Consider the following 17,468-nt stretch of genomic DNA (forward strand, 5'->3'; position numbering starts at 1 on the left):
TCCATTCCCACTAATGGACACCCTTGGAGATATAAGAGATAGATCAAGCACTTGAGATCCTGCTACTTATATGGGAGATCCGGATGGAATTCCTGACCAACCCCAGCTGTTGCAAGTATTGGGGGAGTGACTGAGCAAATAGAAGATCTCTCTCATGTGCTCACTGTATCTCTCTCATCCACAAATACACTCCTCCCCTTGGCATATATATTGAACAGCTGGAGGCAGAGAGTGGGCAACATCAAATTGTGCAGCTATAGAAGGTAGAAGTGGGCTGTGGGTCTTGGAATTCTGACAGTACCAACCACATTGTGTAGGAGAAGTACCCATAGCAGGAGCAGGGCTGAGGCTGGCCCGGTGGAACTTGATGCTAGTAAGAAGGATGGACAAATAGAAAACTTGATGAGAGGAGATGACAGCACACAAGATGTTCCTTTGTGTTTTTGTGTCCACTTTCCAGAGCTGCTACTGAAGACTGGCTTGGGATAGGAGAGAGAAACTTCAAGAGCAGGGATGGAAGCCTCTGAAACTCCTCCTGTCTTTGATGAAGGCACTGTGAGGAGCTGATGGGAGCAGGAGAAGGAATTCCCCACTCACTTTCCTTCCTGCTTCCAAGGACTTCTGACAACCCAGTTAAGAAGTCAGATGAAAAATAGAATTAGGTAATAGGAAGTTCAACTGGGAAAAGGTGGAGTCTCAAAACGTAGAGGTCCTGTTATGAAGTCAAGATAAGTTTCCTTTAAAATGGGAGACTACAGCAGCTGTTGTTTCACAGCAGGTTAAGTCACTCGCTGCTTGCAATGCCTACAGCTCGTCTCATCTGCCCAGTCAAGCCCCAGCTGCTCTGCTTCCACTCCAGCAGCGTCCTCTAATGTATCTGGATGGCAACAAAATTACTTGGGTTCCTACCACCCATATGGAAGACCTGGATGAAGTTCTTGGCTCTTGGCTTTAGCCTGGTCCAGCCCCAGCTGTTGTGAGCATTCTGGGAGTGACCCTGTGGAAGCCTTTCTCTGGTTAAAAAAAATGGGAGACCATTGAGCGAATCAGAGTTGAGTACAAACACCATAGAAGGAAGAAGCCTGAAGGGAGAGGAACAATTGGGGTACCTCAAGGGGTGTGCAGTGTTGGAAGGGCCAGGTGGGTCTCTTGAGTTGAGGAAACCACATATCTGTGCTACACAGACATGCTTTTCTGTGATAAAGAAAGCCAGCCACTAAGTATGAGGCAGCAGCAGAGGACATGAGGGGGCAGTGATGAAGTTTTAGGAAAGCCACAGCAGACTTGAAAGGCCTAAAAAGGTGGTTATCCATGTCTCTTCAGATTAATCATTACACTGTTAAAGTCTACCCGAAGAAAATAATTGTAAAGATAAGAAAACTGTATAAATGGAATATCTGTTTGCAATGTTATTTATAATAATTGGGAAGAAATGGCAAAAACTTTTGTTTTTTGCTTACCAAGAAGGACATGGTTTGAAGTCATGCTACAGAATTAAGTGAAAATAAAAAGATATTTTAGAAATATTGTTTGTTGCCAAATTGACTTAGGACATAAATATCAGCGCTAAAAGCACGGTTTAGTATATGTGGAGTATATATAAGTATATGTGAAGAAACTAGAGGAAAATATTAATTGAAGTGTTTTTCTTGAGGGATAGTCTTAGGTGCCATTGATATTTCCTCCTTTTGGCATTTTTGTGATGAAGTATTTTAAATATGAGAATAATAACTTTTGATTCAAGAGAATTATTACAAGAAAACAAAGTCCCTGGTGCATACCTTTGAAGTGGTTATATCTAATATCCAAACTCTACTTTGACTTTCCAAGGTCATCCAGAAATTTATCCTTTAGTATTGACTACCAAGACCCAGGAAATATTTAACTGCAGGATAGATGAAGATGTCACTGAGGAAATACCTTATAAGCTGATCAAAAAGGAAGACATTTTGGAGGACTTACAGAACAGAGCTGCTGTGTCTGACTTCCACCCAGTCAAGAAACTTGTGCGGGTAAGAACAGCATCCTTCTGACCTATGAGAAGAAGTTCCTGGCACCTAAAAAGCTGACTTGAAGAGTTTCAAATCTGCTATTCCCCATTACTTCAGAATAATGCTGACATGCCCACACTTCCCCCCGAATCCTTTGCAGTAATCCTCTGTGGAAAGCAAAGCTACAGCAGTGACCAGTCATCTTAACCCACGCCCAGAAAAGCTCATCTTTTCCCAGTTTTTATGAGAGCAGTAATATACCATGCTTTTCTCATATTGCTTTAGCTATTTACTTTTGGTCATGATTTGTTGACAAGCCCAATCGCCCCCCCCTCCCAAAAAATGTCATTTTACCTTTTACAGTTAAAAATGGTAAATTTCCCTGAATACTTTGTGTTTTTAAGAGCTTTTCAAAGGATTTTTGCAATCTTTTGTTGTCAGTCATGGATGAACACTATGGTTCTCTTTTGTATTGGTGGATTCGAGAAGCGTTTGCTTTGTGTCAACGCTATGTAAACTGAATGACCCTTGAACATTAACCTTCTATTTGAATCATATTCTTGTAGGAATATCCTGGTAATGAGATGCTGCTTGTTTATGACAAAGACTTCAAATATGGACTCAATTTTTACCTTATTGGCACTGAAGAAGGGAAAGAAAACTATTTAAATGTAAGCGAACCCCAGCCCTTGCCATCTGTGCTTTGTCGGAAGGACCAGATACCTCTGGGGGACCCCTGACCTTGGTATTATTCTTTTCAGCTCTGTTTCCTGGGACCCAGGTCAGGTTCTGGCCCCTATGGTAGGTGAGCAGTGAGTGTGGGGTAAACTAAGACAAACATCTCAGGATAGTGAGTATTCTACTCACTTGTCCTTCATTGGTCACGGGAAACAAGAAGCAGGTCTAGAGACCCGTGGCACTCAGTCAATTGTCTGCCTGTCTTCTCGCTTTCTCCCTGTCTTTAGCTCAGTCACCCAGCTTCTTGTCAGCAAAACAGTGGCACCCGTGATGTGCTTTTTCAGGGCTGCCATGAGGATCAGTGGGATAAAATGATGGACAAGAACTCAACAGATTGATGAGCTCACTCTCCTCTCTGACATTCTCACATGGTTGGGAGAGATGGGTTGCTTTGCATGGTTGTCCAATAAGCAAGGGAAATACAGGAAAGTTGTGGTATTTTAAAATATCTATAGTCTGTAGTTAAAAATAACCTTATACTTTGGCTTAACATTTTCAGTCTTATTTTGGTGGTTGTTTTTCTCACTTTCTAGTGTTTTATTATATATAGGGAAATATTTTTAAATCTACAGAAGACTCCTTAAGTCCTGTTTCTTTGCTCCTCCCTGGAAGGAGCCATTATTCTAAAGCAGTTCTATTAATTCATAATTGACATAGAAATTATATCATTTCATACAGATTATTCTCAAGGTTTATTTTTCATTGAATTATCAAATCATTGGTTTCATAAATTTTGATCCATCTAGCTATGATATATATGTAAACTGTTCATTAAAACTGCTTTATGGGATTTTATTTATGATTCTTCTGCATTGTCATCAATCCATCTTCTTACTGACCCTCCTTGGTTTAATATAGCCATTTTTTTCATTATATATAAAGCAACGGTGAATACATAAAAACACACATAAACACACATGGACATGTTGGTTTTAAAGAGCATTTAATAAATATCGTGTATTTGTGCTTATCCTCTCATTAAAGGATATTTCATTAAATCAGAGAAAATTGTTGTATGTTTTATCCCAAGTTTAACATTCCTTATTCATATAGATGTTCAGAAAATCCTTTTTTCTTAGTATTAATCTTTCCTGTTTTCCTCTCCCATTTATGTCTCTTTTTTCTTCTTTCTATATCCTTTATACCTCTTTATTCATCCTTTATTCCTCCTTTTTTGGGCTTAGTTTACTGCTTATGAACTAATAAATGTACAAATAGAAGTACTTGATTAATTTATGTAAGAATGGAAATTGTTGCAAAATGCCAGTGTGAGGCTATAACCAAAATTTAGCCAAAGTTTTCAGAATACTGTTTATTTTTTCTAGTTTCCAGAAGTACCTGAAGAACAGGAAGAATTGAAAGAACTCATTCCTGAAGACATATATGTTTATAAACCACCTGTCTCTAAACCTTGGGTTTCTTTGGGCAGTGAAAAAGAAATTGAGGAAGAATCAGTTAAGGAATCTACAAAGCGGGTCAGCAGTTTAACTATGATTCCCATTAATACTTCCCTGTAACTAAGCTTTTATTCCTCAGAAGTCTGTTATATTTGTATGTGTGTGACAAAGATGTGTTTTGGTTTTGTTTTTTATAGAAGACGGTCATTGTTTGAGGGATTAATGGGTTGAATCATGTCACTCCTGAAAACATATATTGAAATCATAACCCATAGTTCTCCTAAGCCCTAGAACGTGAACCTATTTGGAAATGTAACTTTTGCAGGTGTGAACAAAAAAAAAAAAATGAAGTCATTTGGGAGTAAGGTAGGCCCACAGTTTGTTTCATCTGGAGTTATTACAGGAAGGTGTCTGTGAGAGACACAGGAAGAGTGCTTGTGAAGAAGGAGGCAGATATCAAAGGGATTGTGTCTGCCACCCAAGGAAGGCCAGGGGTTGCTGGCCCCAACCTGGAGCTAGGAGAAAAACTCTCCCTCCAATCCCTCCAGAGGAAACATCCTCCAACACCTCCATCCCACAGCTGTGAGAGAAGGAATTCCTGCTCTCTGAAGCCAGCCAGTTTATGTTACTTGGTGATGGCAACAACCCTGAGAAACAAAACCACCAGTGTTTCTTTCCAAAGTAACTCCTGAGAGGAGGATTTGTGTGTGAGAGATGATTTATTATGAAAAGGGCCAAGAAGAGATCATGAAGCGCCCCAGAGAGGGACATGGAGCTTGCTGTGGGAGGTGCAATCTGACAAAATTTCTATTGAATGAGGGCTTCTGCCTGAAGCCAGGAAGGCCACCCTACAGGGTAAATCACAACTGAGCTGTCCCTGACCAAACCCAGGGAGATGACCTGTGTGCTTGCTGCAGGCCATCACTGGTCAATCATTACTGGTTCTTTGTACCTGTGTGAGGCCTAGAGCAGCTTTCTAAAGAGAGGCAGCAGGTGTGGCCTGTGTGCACGGACTGAGGGGAACACAAAAACTTGACAAAGGGTCCATAAGAATAGAGCACTGACATTGCCCTCCTACATATCTGTCTGTCTCCTGCACTTCGTTAACCTTTGTTGCTTACGTGTGTCATAGATCACGTACATGATTTCGCGTAAACGACGTCAATTTGGTGCACCAGTTTCATTCAGTGACCAGAATGCTTCCAGTGTTAAAGATGCCTACATTGAATGTACGGCCTACCCAGATAAGAATTTCACCCTCACACAACTTGAGAAAGATGTTGGTATGCAAGCAGTCCCCTATATCAAAGACACAAGTACTCAGACCAGGTGGTAAGTACATGAAGGGCTTATGTGTTTACACAGCTGATTATAGCAAAAGCTAACAACTCTCGTGATTATTTTTAAGAGCTTTTTATAATAAGTAGGACTGGATTGACAATGATGGCATAGCTCTTCAGAGAGTAATTCTGCTCAAAGACCCAAGTGCAGTCAATGATGCCTTTAGAAATCTGAACAAGAAAATGAGATACAGGTTTGTAAGACTGTGATCCCAGTAAAGTGGGACAGTAACACTCTTGGTAATTACATGGCCTGTCATCTCTCACCTGGGCTATCGCCATTGCCACCTAACTGCTCTGAGCCAAGACAGAGTACTCATTCTTACACATCAAATTGAACTGCAGTATTGCATTGCCTACATTTCTCTCTTAGCTTTCCATCGCTTTCAGAAACAGATCCATTCAGGGCCCTCAAGATGGCAAATAAGATCATTCTTCAACCTCATCACCCCCTGTTCCTAAATGAATCCTGTCTGCTATGGGCTGCTCCCAGGTCCCAGAGAAACTTCATGTCTCTCATTGACCATACTGTTCTTCCCCAAAGATCTCCTCTCTGCCTCATCCAAATGGAGAAATGCCACTTTATCCAGTGAGGTACCAGAAAACACACACATACACCCAGAGGTAGAATTGATCACTCTCTCGTCCCATCCCCACTGGAGCTCAGAGTCTTCATCATGGGCTAATGACTCAGACTGTACTCATTCCTTTTCTTGTCTGGGAACCATGGCATTTTCAGAGGACCAGCTCCTCATTAAAATTGGTCCAGTGAAGAGAATGATGTGAAGTGGACTGCTAACGGAATTTCACTCTTTGGACTTGAATAAGGTTTGAATGTTGTATAAATGTGAAAACATATTAAAATATGCTTTTTTAAGGACTTTTAAAATATCTTAATTTTGAAATAATTTTAGGTTTGCAAAAGCCACACATTTTAAGTAGGATTTGGAGACATAGAGAAAGGGAAAGCAGCACAAATTTCTTACATGGCCTAAACAATTCAAGGAAGTGGGAGGTTTGCATGGGACCACAAGAACAGCCTCGGGGAGTGGAGGAAGTAACAGAGAAGTGGGTTTTTTGAGGTGGACAGCAGGGAACTTTGACAAATTCTGAAGGGAGAAGGATGATGGGAAAGCTGTAAAAATGGAATGAGCCAGGTAGTGTATGGAGTGTAGGGAGGGAAGAGAAAGTCAGGAGCAGAGATGATTGGCCAAATAAAAGCCTATGTTATTTAAGGCAGGTAAAATGTGATCGATGTCTAAATGAGCTGGCAACAGTAAACTAAGAGGAAGGAGTGGAAAGGAGACATGTAAGGACCCACTACTGCAGCAAATAAAACTCCACTGTATTGACCCCTCCGGCTCCACCTCTTTACAATGAAACATCTCAAAGCAGTTAGCGGCATTGTCCAGCTTCACTTTCCTTTCCACTATTCTGTCTGAAGCCTTTCTCTGAACAGTCTTAACAAGGTCACCAAAGACTTTCACTGGTCTGATTGCATAATCCAATGGTCAATTTTTCAGACCTTCTGTTACTTCACTTCTTGGCAGGACTGACCAGCTTTCCTTTTTGAAACATTATTTTCACTTTACTGATGGACAACATTTACTGCTCTCCTAACTCACCTCCAGCTCCTTCTCAGTTTCTTTTACCAGATCCTCCTCGATTCCAAACATTGGAGGATCCCCAAAGCCAGGTACTTCTAATCTTTAATTATACTTAATTGCTACATGAATTGATCCAGTCTTGTGGTATTACCTCTCAGCCATTTGCTTGTAACTCCTAAACCTGCACTTTCAACTTCAGTCCCTCTACTAAACTCTATTGTCATTTATTCATCACTCATTCAGATTCTCTTAGTATTTCAACTTTAACGTGCCAAGCCACCTACTCTATTTCTACCTCCACACCTGAAGCTTCTTTATTTCAGTAAAAGATGACAATATTCTTCTAATTAGATAGACCAAACACCTTGGGTTTTGTTGGGGGTCCATCTTCAAACTATATCCAGTGGTATCACTTTGAAGCAAGCCCTCCTCGTATCTTGTTGAATTGTTGTCATCCCTCCTGAGCTTCTGTTTATTGCCACAACCTCAACTCCTAGATGTGTAATTATAAAATGAAGGGGAAGAAGGAGTGGAGAAGGGAAAGGAAGAGAGGGATGAAGTCAAGACTGGGTGGAGAAAGATCTCCTGCCAAGGTCAAGCTGCCCTTACTCAGCTGAGTGTGACTTGTTCCTAGTTTTGTGTATTTAGAGCAGGGTTTTTCAATGGTGACACGACTGATATTTTAGGCTGGATTGTTCACTGATGTAGAAGAACTGATTTACAGGGCATTAAACAGCACCCATGGGCTCCACCCACTAGACATCTGTGACACTTCTCAATTGTGGAAATCAAAAATATTTCCAGATATTGCCAGATGTTCCCTAAAGGGATAGGGTGGATTTGATGGACTTAAAGAAATAAAGAAAGAAAGAATGCTAAACTTCGCAGTATATTAGCACTGATGAATCTGAATAAAAGGTACATGATAGTTGATTATATCTTCTTATAACTTTCTGTAAGTTTTAAATGTTTTCTAAATGAAAATGAAAGTTTTAATGTATTGATTACATTTAAAAAGTATATATGCGAACTTTGGTAGTTTCAGTTGTCTGAAATAAACAAAAAATCCAATGTATGGGATTTAAAGTATTAAGATGTTAAAATAACTGCCATAGGGACAATCTTTTGACTTTTCATGATCTATACTTGCTTTTCTTTTATCTAACTTAAATACTCACTTTTTAATATACTAGGACATATCCCAAAAATGCTGCTACACAATATCATGCAAGAGAGTTCTCAGAAGAGGAAAAAGAGACATTTGGACAATCAAAGTCTTTGATTGATTTTCTTAACAATGTGTCTGTAAGGTAAATAACTGTTAATTTTTTAAATAAAGCATAAAATGTGTATATTTAGCTATCATAATAAATCTTAGCCATCACTTCTGTAGATGGTATTCAGATAGTTAATATGAACCGATATTCCATAGAGTCTGAGCATTTGTTTCCTTTCACTTACTGAACGACATCCTAGACCTTGCAAGCTAGGGCCACACCATTGAGAATAATTGGTTCAGTGACAATATTTCTCCAATTGCAAATGAACAATTACAGATTGAGTCTTCCTTGTTGAAAATGCTTGGAACCAGAAGCATTTTGGATTTCTAGTCTTTTGGAATTTGGGGATATTTCCATATTCATAATGGGCTCCCTTATGCAAGGAACCCAGTATAAACACATAGTTCACTTACGTTTTCTCTATACCTTTTACACATGGCCTAAAAGAAATTTTATACAATATTTTTAATAATTTTATTATTAAAATAATCATGAAACGAAGTTGCAGAATCTAAAAATTTTTCCCCTGTGGCATCATGTCAGTGCTCAAAAATTAATTTTGGATCTCTTAGCACTTTAATCTTCAGCTTAGGCATACTAATTCTATATTAGTATTCATCATAGTTTGTTTTACTTAAATCCTTTCCTTCACTCCTCATTCACCTCTCAGCTTTATTGATCATCACCAGATGGTGAGGATGAGGAATTGTGGGTCTGATGAAAAGGTGTAAAAATGATCTTTTGACTTTTTTATTATCCTAATAGGTATTCACAAAGTTATTTTTGCAAAGGAGAACCCAAATTAAGATACACCTTTTGGATGTGTCACTGCTATCCCTAATTTCTGTGTTGCTTCCACTCTCAAAACAAGAACACCTTCAAAATATACCTTCTACAATAGGACCAGAACTGGGCACAGGACCCTGGGATCATGAAAACCAGGCAAAGAGTTTGACCAAGTCTCTTTAAGCAGACATCAGGGTTCAGGAAAGTGGAGCCACTGGGGGACACATCTGCCAATTATGCTATTAGCTTGCTTTCCATTTCTTTGCAAATTTAGAAATTCAGTGACAAAGCCCATTAAATAGCCCACATGAAGCATTTTTATTTTTACATGTAAGAAAATCTCTTTCACACTAGATTAATGTTTGAGAAATTTCATCAACTTTCAGAAACTGCCAGGTATGCCCCAGAAGAACTCAATTCAAAATTTCATTAAGTGGTTTGGAAAGGACATTAATTGTTCTCCACTTACTCTTAGAGAGCATGTTGCATTTTATCCTATGTTGGCATTGAGAGAGAAGCTAGAAAGCCTAAGATTTCTTTTTCCTTAAATTGCAAATAACGTTTGCTAACAAGAACATTTGCTTATATGTGATCACTTCTTAGGGAAAACGAGACTTTGAAAAAAAGTTAAAAATGTTCTAGAAATGGGGCTGACATTGTGTGCAACAGGTTAAGCTGCCACTCTCGACACTGGCATTTTATTTGAGTGCCATGTCCCAGCTGCTCCACTTCTGATCCAGCTCCCTAGAAATGACTTGGAAAAAGTAGTGGAAGATGGCTTAAGTGTTTGGGCTTCTGTCACCCACTTAGGAGACTAAGATAAAGCTCCTGGCTCCTGGCTAAATAACTTTAAATTTGAATAGATAAATCTTTAAAAGAAAGAAAGTGTTCAAAATCAATGGCCAGTAGTCAATTCTCAATTATTCACAGCAGGTATTATTTTAGTCTTATGTTTTTATTTTTCCCTTTCAGTCATCTTGTTAGAAAGAAATGAATAAGGAATAGTATTATAATAGATGTGGGTGGATGGTAGAAAAATAAGGAGAAGAAGAAACATTGGTACAGGAATTATAATGACAGTGGTGAGGAAGTACTAAGAAGCTCATCCTACATCCAACTTTAAAGCAGTTTCAAGTTTTTTACTATTTTAAAAGTAACACAAGCCTGGTTTTGTTCTGTAAGAAAACCTTCTGAGAAATGAGAATTTTCATTGGTCCACGTGGCTATTTTTATGCCAATACCAGACTCTTTTGATTATAATTACCCAACAGAATGTTGTAAAATCTGATCTTATAATGCCTCCAACTTTGTATCACTTAACATTGCTTTAGCTGTTTGGGATCTCTTCTGTTTCCATGTGAACTTTATGGCTCTTTTTCTAGATCTGAGAACACTTTTGGTAATTTCATAGGGATCACATTGAATGTATAAATTGATCTGGTTGTATGGAAATTTTGAAGACACTAATTCTTCCAATCCAGAAATGTGGAAAGGTTTTTTTTTTCATTTTTGTTGTCATCTGTTTCTTTCCTTAATATTTGGTAGTTTTCACTATAGAGATCTTCTATCTCTCTGGCTAAATTTATCCCAAAGTATTAAAAATTTTTGTAGTTATGATAAATGGGACTGATATTACAAGCTTTTTCTTAGCCATAGTATTGTCTTTGTATAACAGACTGTTGGGTTTTATGTGTTAATTTTATATCCTGCAGCTGTGCAAAACCCTCTTACAAGTTCTGATGGTCTCTTAGTGAAGTCCTTTGGTCTCCCTATGTACAGAATCATCTCAGCTGCAAACAGGGTAGCTTGACTTTCTCCCTTTCCATTAGTCTCCCTTTGATTTCTTTTCCTTGGCTATGGTATATGAAAGAGTTATCTGTACCCCATGTTTACCACAGCTGAATTCATAATAGCTAACATAGGGAATCATGCAAGATTCCACTAACTGATGACTAGCCAAAGAAATCATACATGACCGTATGAAGGCTACTCAACATAATAACGAATGAAATCCTATGCTTTCCAACAAAATGAATCCTGTTGAATGTTGTTACGCTTAGTGACATAAGCCAGTCTCCAAAAGACAAATATATTTTCTCTGATTTCTGGTGCCTAATATACAGAGAACAAAAAATGTAACATATGTGAGTGAAATTGAGGTGTTGAGATTTAGTTATCCTTTATAGCCCTTGTCTGTTCTCCTGAGGAGCAGTGATATTTCTACTTTCTACATGTTGAGTTCCTTATTCAGTGGAAGATTAAGCTTATGATTATAAACTAAATTCAAAGTATGTCATTTCAAGAATTTAAAATAAAAAAGGAAGTGGGCGTCAGGGAAGACGTGGGGAGAATCGCTATGCTGTTACATCTATATGAAATATATGGCATCTGTTCTCTTTATATAAATAAATAAAAATGTTTAAAGTATGGAGAGATATCTTTTTCATAGGTTTTGGCTAAAACCGAACTTAACAGAAGCATTAGTTGCAGAAAAGATGATAGAATCCGAGAGATGGCAAGGATATTCCCAAGGCAACCAACAAACCTGCATTTTGGAGTCAGGAAAGCAGTGATGGGCCTGAGCTTTCTTCTGGTTAGCAGTTCTGCCAGCCTCCAATTTTTTGCTGTCCGACCCACATTTTCTGAGAAATCTAATAACTGTACCTTAAGAAAAGGGTTGTTTTCTTGTCTCCCTTGTGAATGTTGCGGGTGCCTGTTACTCTTAAGCCATCTGGAAGACTCAGGAAAGCAGAGCAAAGAACATGTCTTTAACATCCTCTTAGGGAATTCCTGTCTCACTCAGGTTGACATAGAAATGAATAATGGTTCAACTTGAAATTGAGTTGAAGCCTTGAAGCTCCATGCCTTAACATGAGCAGCTACACAGAGCTACTCAAAGGTTAATGAGCATTTGAGCCTCCTGGGGACCTTGTTAAAATACAACTTCTGACTCCATAGGTCGGCTGTGTCTCTTCCCTTCTGACAGGTTCCAGACAGTACTGAGACTGCTGGTCCCTGGGCCACATTTTGAGTAGCAAGGTCCTACGAACTGCTCTGTTTTGAAAGGTGAAGTTCAAGAATCCTTTCATGGAGAGGGGATTCACTCAAGCAATGACTGGTAACAGTAATGATGTAGGAAATGTATCAATCCTTTGTACATATTGTGATGAGATGTTGTGTTTCTACTGAATGGTTTAAATAAAACATTTTCTGATTTTAAGAAATTTGTAGCTGAAAACAGCTCTTTCAGCTCACCACACCTATGAACAACACAAGCTGCTGGACTTTGGATCATTAGGTTGAATCATAGAGGGCATCCTAGTTGTGGGAAAGCCCCACGAGGCCTCCAGAGCAAACAAAATCTTCAAATCCAAGCATATAAGGGATGACCAGCATCATGGTAACGGTTTAAGATAGGAGCCAGTCAAAGCGGGGTCTGAGGCTACTACTAGGAGATAATTCTTTCACTCAGAGCGTCTCTTACAGGAGAGCCATTAGCAGGACAAGGCTTCACTTTAAAGACTGTTTCATACATTGCTGGAAGTTTAATAATGCAATTCGACACAGTAGCAACTCTGAAGCTTTGAGGCAACTAATTCCCCACAACATACACCCTTCTAAACTTCCTATCTCCATTGACTGAGAATCTCTTATTTGTTGTTTGGAATTATATAAATGCACTTGCACTGGTGATATTTTTGTTTAATGTAAATAATCATTTGGTATTAAATATGCCGAAGAAAATTGCCTTTTATGTCAGTTTGGGCTTTCCAGGAAGCAACTGAGACCAAGTTGCTAATAGAGGTCTACTCAATACTCAGGGTTGTACCGGGGAAACCTAAGGCGGAAGGAGCAAGTCAGAAAGGCAGAGTTTCAGGCCAATCCTCAGCCAAGCCAGTGCCATTCCACAAAGCCCAGTGCAGGAGTCAAAGGCCTACTGGGCCAAGTCTGCAAGTGTCACACTCGGTCCCAAAGCCAGGGGGCAGCACAGGCCACAGGCAGCACAGCTATGGCTTGAAGGCAGGCTGACCAGGAAGCTGTTAGAGGCTATTGGCTGACAATACTCCTGGTAGCTTATCGGCAAGTTTTCTTTTTTTTAAAAAAAATTTTATTAGTTCATTTGTTTATCTTTGCTATTTTATTAATTTGTAGTTTGAAAGAAAGAGATCTGCTATCTCTTGGCTTACTTTCCCAAATACCTGCAATAGCCAAGACTTGAGCCAGATCAAAGCCAGGAGGAAAAAGTTCAACCCAGATCTCTCAGGAACCCAAGTACTTGAGCCATTATGTGCTTTCTTCAGGTGCACACAGCAGGAAGTTGGTACTGGGTGCATTGCTGGAAACCCAGGCTCTCCAATGTGGAATCAAAGCATCCCGTGTGGTGTGTTCATTACTGTGTCCAATACTAACCTCAAAATTGCAAGTTCTTGAGAGAAGTTCTGAGCTGCACACTGCCAGGAATTTTTTTCTAAGTCATTTATCTCACATGAGGTTAATCATTATTTTACCAAATGGGATTCAGAAGGATTGGTTTTTGTTCAGTCTAAATAAAGTAAGCTGTAGCACTAAATACTAAAACCCAAGCACTTTAATTGTTTCTATTACAGTGTTGAAATAGCCCTGCAGCAAAATGAAATCATGGACACATTTATTGATGACTGGAGACACCTGGCAGAAGAGGAAGGCACCTTTGGGGACAAGTCCGACACTCACCTGAAGGAGTACCAGTCCTTCACGGACCTTCATAGCCCCATGGAGAAGATGATCACCTGTGTGTCTTGGCACCCAACTATCTATGGTGAGGACCTTACTGCTGAGGACATTTAAATCATCTCATTTTCACACGGAAAATAGCTTACTAGCTCGATTTCAATAAAATCACTTCCACTTGGTGAGTACCAGCTACCTGCCAAGCACTTCCTGTACCTTCCCTTCCAAATGTTCTCCCAGCTTTCCTGTAGGAGAGGTTCATATTATTATCTCTGTTTTACACCAAGAGGATAGAAGCTCAGTGCAGAGAAGTGACATGCTTAGGTCACCCAGCTGGTGCAACACAAAATCAGAATTTGATTCAGATTGATTGGACTGTCAGGGCTGAGTTCATTCCATCCAATCATCTGTCTCTGATTGCTAAACCAGATAATAAACACCCTGCCTTCAGCAGGCTCTGCGGTCAGAAGCAGTAGGACTACATGCAGGTAGAGTCATACAGAAGGGCCATCATTTCTCATTCTTCTAGCCCAGAGTCCCTGCTGGCCATTATGTAATACATACAAAATCCAAAGCAAACATCACTTCCTTAATGAATGTTTGAAGTCCATTGTTGATTTTATGCCAGCAGTACTCCTCAATTCGATCTAACCACATTCCGAGTGCTAAATAAATGACCTGTGGCTAGTAGCCGCCACACAAAACAGCAGAGCTCTAAGACAGCTCTGGCGCTCCTATGGAATATTTCTACTCAAATTTGGTCAGAATGGAAGCAAAGAGTCATTCTGTGGAAGGCTGACACTAGAACCACCTCTCCTGGTTCAGCTGCTGCCTACTTAAACTCCTCCTTGTGTCTCACTCAGGGCTGATAGCTGTGTCAGTGGCTGTGCGTCTCTCCTTTGAAAACAGAGTCCAGTTTTCGGGTAAATTATTGCTGCAGCCATCACTAATTCTTTTCTGGAGTTTCTCTGATCCCATCCATCCTCAGGTAACGAGGGAGAGTTGGCAAGGTAGTGTAAAAAAATTCAGCTGCCTTAGTATTTTTTTTTTTTTTAGCTATGATCTTAATACATTTTCTCATTCTTTGTTGAATGTGCTGGGTTCACCTCAGTTAATGCTGGAGAGCCCAGATGACATCTTCTGTTTCCAGTTCTGTCCCAGTGACCCCAACATCATTGCTGGAGGCTGTATAAATGGACAGGTAGGTGTGAGGGGTTTTTCAATTACTTATTAAAGTAAAAAACATTTCTCTAGTAAGCTTTGATTTTGTATGTTTTTTTCTTTCCTTTCTCTCTTTCTTTTTTATTTAAGAATTTCCGTTCCACAGAAGAAATGAATGCCAGTTTAGGCCACTTTTCATACCAGGGTACGAAGACGTGTTAGACATGATATTAAACACCTGAAGTGTCCAGAACTGGGTACCCTCCTGTAAGAATGAAAGTTACAAGAGGCATCATCTGAAATTTCCCCAGTGATTGTGAATTTAAACAGACATATGTCATTAAGTTTAGGTATCAATAATCTGACACTGTTTGTGTCATTTTTTCTCCCTTTTTAGATTATTTAATGTACATAGAATTTATGAAATTTAGATCCTATCTTCTGATCTTGTGCTTTTCTAATAAAACAAAAATGTTTGTAATTAAAGTTTGAATTTATTGTGATTTAGTGAGCTGGACAACAATCTTTGTGTATGCCAGGAAAACTTTTTGTGTGGTTAAGATTTAACTGCAGCTCACATGACCATTTATCCAGAACCCGGAAAACAAATTTCTCCACCACTGTTGTTAAATAATTACAGAAGGTTGTCATAATGGCCCGCAGCTTATCCCCCAAGCCTTTCCTGTAATGCCTCATTCATTACAAAGGGAATTCAACTTTGCGTTAAAATATTTTAGAAAAGCCCATACTGAAAATAAAATCATGGGATTTCCTTAATCCTGACAGTTTAACATTTTAACATACCAAAATATGTTTTAATCATTGAAAATTAGTTGAATTCAGTGTTGTATGTTCTATTTTATGCTGATTCTTCAAAAAGGTGACTATGTTGACATGAAAATTCAGAATTGGCCCTAATATTCAGCTTGATAGAAATTAGCACTCCGCAGCATTTGGGCATAGTTGGGTTTTCATACTTCATTCAGGAGCACAGAGTGTTTAGCTGGAGTCTAAAGCAAAGGAGGAATTCTTGTCAAAACAAAGGGAATCTCATGGCACTTGTGTTATATTTATAACATTACTAGAATCTATTAAAATAAGCTCAAAACTTAAAAGGCCGAGACTTCTTTTATAGAGAAGAAAGCATTCTTTTTTGTTTATCTTTAAAAGTACCTGTTTGGGGGTCTGGCATGGTGACCCAGCAGCTAAAGTCCTCACCTTGAACATGCCAGGATCCCGTAAGGGTGCCGGTTCTAATCCCAGCAGCTGCACTTCCCATCCAGCTCCCTGCATGTGGCCTGGGAAAGCAGTCAAGGACAGCCCAAATGCCTGGGACCCTGTACCCACATGGGAGACCCAGAAGAGCTCCTGACTCCTGGGTTCAGCACAGCTTCAGCTGTTGCTGTTACTTGGGGAGTGAATCAGTGGATGTAAGATCTTCCTTTCTGTCTCTGTTCCTATCTGTGTATCTAATTTTGTAATAAAGAATAAAAATAAATCTTAAAAAAAAAGTTCCTGGTTGGGTCCCAGCACAGTAGCCTAGTAACTTAATTCCTCACCTTGCATGCGACTGCTGAGATCCCATATGGGTGCCAGTTCGTATCCTGGCTGTTCCACTTCCTATCCAGCTCCCTGCTTGTGGCCTGGGAAGGCAGCAGAGGATGACCCAAAGCCTTGGGACCTTGCACTCACATGGGATATCCAGAAGAAGCTCCCGGGTCCTGGGTTTGGATCAGCTCAGTTCCAGCTATTGTGACCACTTGGAGAGTGAACCAACAGATGGAAGATCTTTCTCTCCATCTCTCCTTTCTGTAACTCTGTCACTCCAATAAAAATAAATTAATTTTTAGAAAAGAAAAGCTCCTGGTTATCCCCTAGGGTGACTGACTTCTCATGTTGTATGTCAGTAGGATTTTTTTTTAATATCTGCAAGACTCAACTATTCTCTGAAAATGCAATAATCATATGTGCTTTTGTTTTAGGTTGTCATGTGGGATATCACCTCACACGCAGATCGCATAGAAAACATCAAGGCAGGGGGTAGCAGAAGTAAAAAAGTCACTCTCAAGGTTAGCTTTTTGTAACTTTGCACTTGTGAGATTGTTCCTAACAGAACTGTGAAGCTTAGCATAGTCACTGCAGGGGAGCGGGGTGAGGGGGAGGGAGACTGTTTCCCAAGATTTCCCATCTGCTTGTGGGCATGTCCCAGTCACTCCTAAGTGGACCTTCATTAAAAACTCAACCAAGCTGCTTGCATCATCTGTGCTGGGATGTTAGGTTCTTTTTGTGGTTATTGTTGTTGAATGAAATGAAGGGATCAAGTGGCTTATCTTAAGGCATGTCATTGAAAAACCGTAAGTGGCAGGGTCAGGTATGCAGGGTCTGTATCACGGTCCTGTGAGGTTGGATATGCCATCTCACATCCGCGGAAATCAGTGTTCCTATGCGTAAAATGCAG

At 39.7% G+C, this 17,468-nt stretch overlaps 1 protein-coding gene across 2 annotated transcripts in view; it reads left to right on the top strand.

The window, feature by feature from the left end:
* Window positions 1–17,468, top strand: part of DNAI3 (dynein axonemal intermediate chain 3) — a 70,122-nt gene that overhangs the window by 12,099 nt on the left and 40,555 nt on the right. The window contains exons 4-12 of one of the 2 annotated variants that reach the window (XM_004582084.3): window positions 1,831–2,012; window positions 2,558–2,662; window positions 4,055–4,204; window positions 5,259–5,458; window positions 8,267–8,383; window positions 13,747–13,937; window positions 14,713–14,837; window positions 14,961–15,050; window positions 16,993–17,079. In XM_004582084.3, coding sequence (XP_004582141.2) covers window positions 1,831–2,012; window positions 2,558–2,662; window positions 4,055–4,204; window positions 5,259–5,458; window positions 8,267–8,383; window positions 13,747–13,937; window positions 14,713–14,837; window positions 14,961–15,050; window positions 16,993–17,079 — 1,247 coding nt within the window. The remainder of the gene's footprint in view (window positions 1–1,830; window positions 2,013–2,557; window positions 2,663–4,054; window positions 4,205–5,258; window positions 5,459–8,266; window positions 8,384–13,746; window positions 13,938–14,712; window positions 14,838–14,960; window positions 15,051–16,992; window positions 17,080–17,468) is intronic. The other variant, XM_058658748.1, reaches the window with a different exon arrangement.

This window comes from Ochotona princeps, chromosome 2 (assembly GCF_030435755.1).
Source record: "Ochotona princeps isolate mOchPri1 chromosome 2, mOchPri1.hap1, whole genome shotgun sequence".
In the NCBI taxonomy this organism is placed as follows: domain Eukaryota; kingdom Metazoa; phylum Chordata; class Mammalia; order Lagomorpha; family Ochotonidae; genus Ochotona; species Ochotona princeps.